Source organism: Bison bison, unplaced genomic scaffold (genome assembly GCF_000754665.1).
Source record: "Bison bison bison isolate TAMUID 2011002044 unplaced genomic scaffold, Bison_UMD1.0 scf7180017848233, whole genome shotgun sequence".
Classification (NCBI taxonomy): domain Eukaryota; kingdom Metazoa; phylum Chordata; class Mammalia; order Artiodactyla; family Bovidae; genus Bison; species Bison bison.
The window spans coordinates 15,767-18,206 of NW_011478806.1; the positions used below are offsets into that span (position 1 = coordinate 15,767).

Consider the following 2,440-nt stretch of genomic DNA (forward strand, 5'->3'; position numbering starts at 1 on the left):
GGTGGCCGTGTCCACGGGCCCAGCTCTTCTGCCCTCGGGCCCCAGGGGAGCTTGTCCAAGCGTTAGGTCACGAGACCTGCAGGGAGTGGGTCCCCTCAAAGGCGGGGGCTGGCAGGGCTGGGGAGGCCCCCAGGCCCAGCTCAGGGCAGGGCCTCCGTCTCCCCCGGACTGTCCATCTCATGGGGCTGGGCTCTCTGAGCCCGCTGCGGCCAGGCTGGGGGGATGCCGGTCCACCCTGCTGCCTGGGACCCGGCCAGCGCCAGGGGAGTGGGAAGGATACTCGGGGGCTCTTCTGGCAGGAGGGATAGAGGCTGGGTGGACGCCCACTGTGTGGTTGGATCTGCTGCTAGAGCTGCTTCTCGGCCCGGAGCCTGAGGCACGAGCTTGCGCCCCTCCCTGTTAGCACAGATGCCCTGGGCCCGTGGGCCTCCCCAGAGCAGGAATGCCCTCACCGGGTCTGCAGGCCTCGGGCTGCCCGCCTGGCCCTGCTCACAGGTGTGTGGGCCTCCCGCAGAGCTATCCTGAGAGCCGGACCTTGCCTGAGGAGTAGTGGGCATGGGACAGGTCCTTCCAGGAACCCCAGAGCAAGTGTGGGGCTCAGGGGAACCGGTGGGGTGTGTGGGTGAGGCCCCAGCTCTGAGCCCAAGGCCAGGACTCACTGGATCCCAGAGAGAGGGGCTTTGGCCCCAGGGGCTGCGTGCCCCTGGGTTCCTCGACGCTGGGCACCACAGCCCACTCATGTCTGCGGGTCCTCGGAGAGTGAGCTCCGGAGCCGTGCAGAGACTCCTGGTCTCCTGGGGGCAGGAGGCCAGCCTGGCCGAAGCCCTGGCTGCCCCTGAGACCACAGTGTGGCTCCTAGCCGCTCCTTGTGATGCTGATGGTTGGGAACCCTGGTGGGCCTGTGTCACCGTGGGGAGGGCGAGGTCTGCGGCCGTGACACGGGCCCCCAGGGCCTGTCTCTGGCCCCGGCTCCTTTCTGCTCTGCCGGGCCAGCCAGGCTGCCCCTGGGTGGTATGAACGCGATCAGTGTGGGTTGGGGGCCCTGTCTGAGTGTGGGTGACGCTCTCACGTGGGGCTGCCCTGGGGTCCCCAGGGGGCAGGGCGTGACATGGCTGCAGTGTGGGTACCCAGGTCCCTGTGGCTCCCACCCAGATAGCCTGGCCCGGCCTCCTCCCCAGCTGCCCGCCCCCTGGCCCTGCCGGCTTCTGTGAGCTGTGGACGCGTTGGGGGCGGCACGGGTCCCTGTACGGCCGCCACAGGGGGGCAGCAGAGGGCTGCAGGCCGCACGGGGCCCGAGCGTGCTCCTCGCGGCCTCCTGGGGGCCTTGGGGGGGAGGGTCATCTGGCTGCGGGCTTGGCTTTCACTGCCCCCTGCGTAGCCCCAGACCACCGCTGCCAAGGGCACCCCCGCCCCAGGCCTGCCTGTGCTGAGTCCATACCCTGGAGGCCCCCCACTGCCCCCACATGCCAGACTTCCAGGTTCTTCTTGTGGGCACCAGTGTCCCAGCCACGGGGGGTGGCCGAGGACCCCAGGCAGGAAGCTGTGCTGCTGATCTGGCTTGGGGACCCGTCCCGCCCCCACCTGGCGCCCCGGGCCCGCTTCTCCGGAAGGTCTGGCTCCCTACGACTTTGCCGGGACAGGCTGGCCCAGGCTGGTCTGGGGTCTGCTTGGAGGCGTGGGTGGCGTGGACGTGTGGGTGGGCAGGGCCGAGGTCAGCTAGGTGGGACGTCCTCTGGTTTCGGCCGGGTGGTCTGCGGCCCCCTGTCCACCTTGCCTCCCAGCCTCACCCCCTCAGCCAGGCCGGGCGCTGAGGCTGACCTGCTGTCTGGGCACTGTCTGTCGTTGTATAGCCCTGTCAGTCTGCTATAAAACCGGATCGGGGGCCGACACCGGTGAGGAAGGTAAGAGCCGCCCTTGCGGGAGGGTCCTGGCGCCTGTGCGCCGGGCTGCATGCCCGCCCCTGCTTGCCCAAGGCGAGGTGGGCCCGCGTAGGCCCCTGCAGCTTGACCCTGAGGGGGTTCCGGTGCAGGGAGGGCACGGGACATGGCCCTGGGGTCTCTGCCTCCCGGCCCTGGACATGCGGCAGCGGCCGCCTCGTCTCCCCCGTCTCCCCTGTCTCCCCCCGCGGGCTTAGGACACGTCCTCCTTCCTGATGAGACACCCCGGCTGCGGGCTTCTGGGGCGGCTGGGCTAGAACTGGCGCTGCCCGAGCGCCTGCTGGGGCCCCCTGGGGGTGGGGGCCGGGGGAGCCAGCGGGTGGGTCTGTTCGGTGGCCTGAGCCTGTGTCCTCTCTGTCCTTCAGGAGAAATAGAGGAGGAGATGGAGAACCCGGAGATGGTGGACCTGCCCGAGAAGCTCAAGCACCAGCTGCGGCATCGGGAGTTGTTCCTGTCTAGACAGCTGGAATCTCTCCCCGCCACGCACATCAGGTACCGCGGGC

General features: G+C 69.7%; 1 protein-coding gene across 1 annotated transcript in view; it reads left to right on the top strand.

Moving 5' to 3' along the window:
* Positions 1–2,440, top strand: part of MTA1 (metastasis associated 1) — a 16,497-nt gene that overhangs the window by 4,947 nt on the left and 9,110 nt on the right. Inside the window, exons 6-7 of the mRNA XM_010844728.1 lie at positions 1,851–1,901; positions 2,303–2,429. Coding sequence (XP_010843030.1) covers positions 1,851–1,901; positions 2,303–2,429 — 178 coding nt within the window. The remainder of the gene's footprint in view (positions 1–1,850; positions 1,902–2,302; positions 2,430–2,440) is intronic.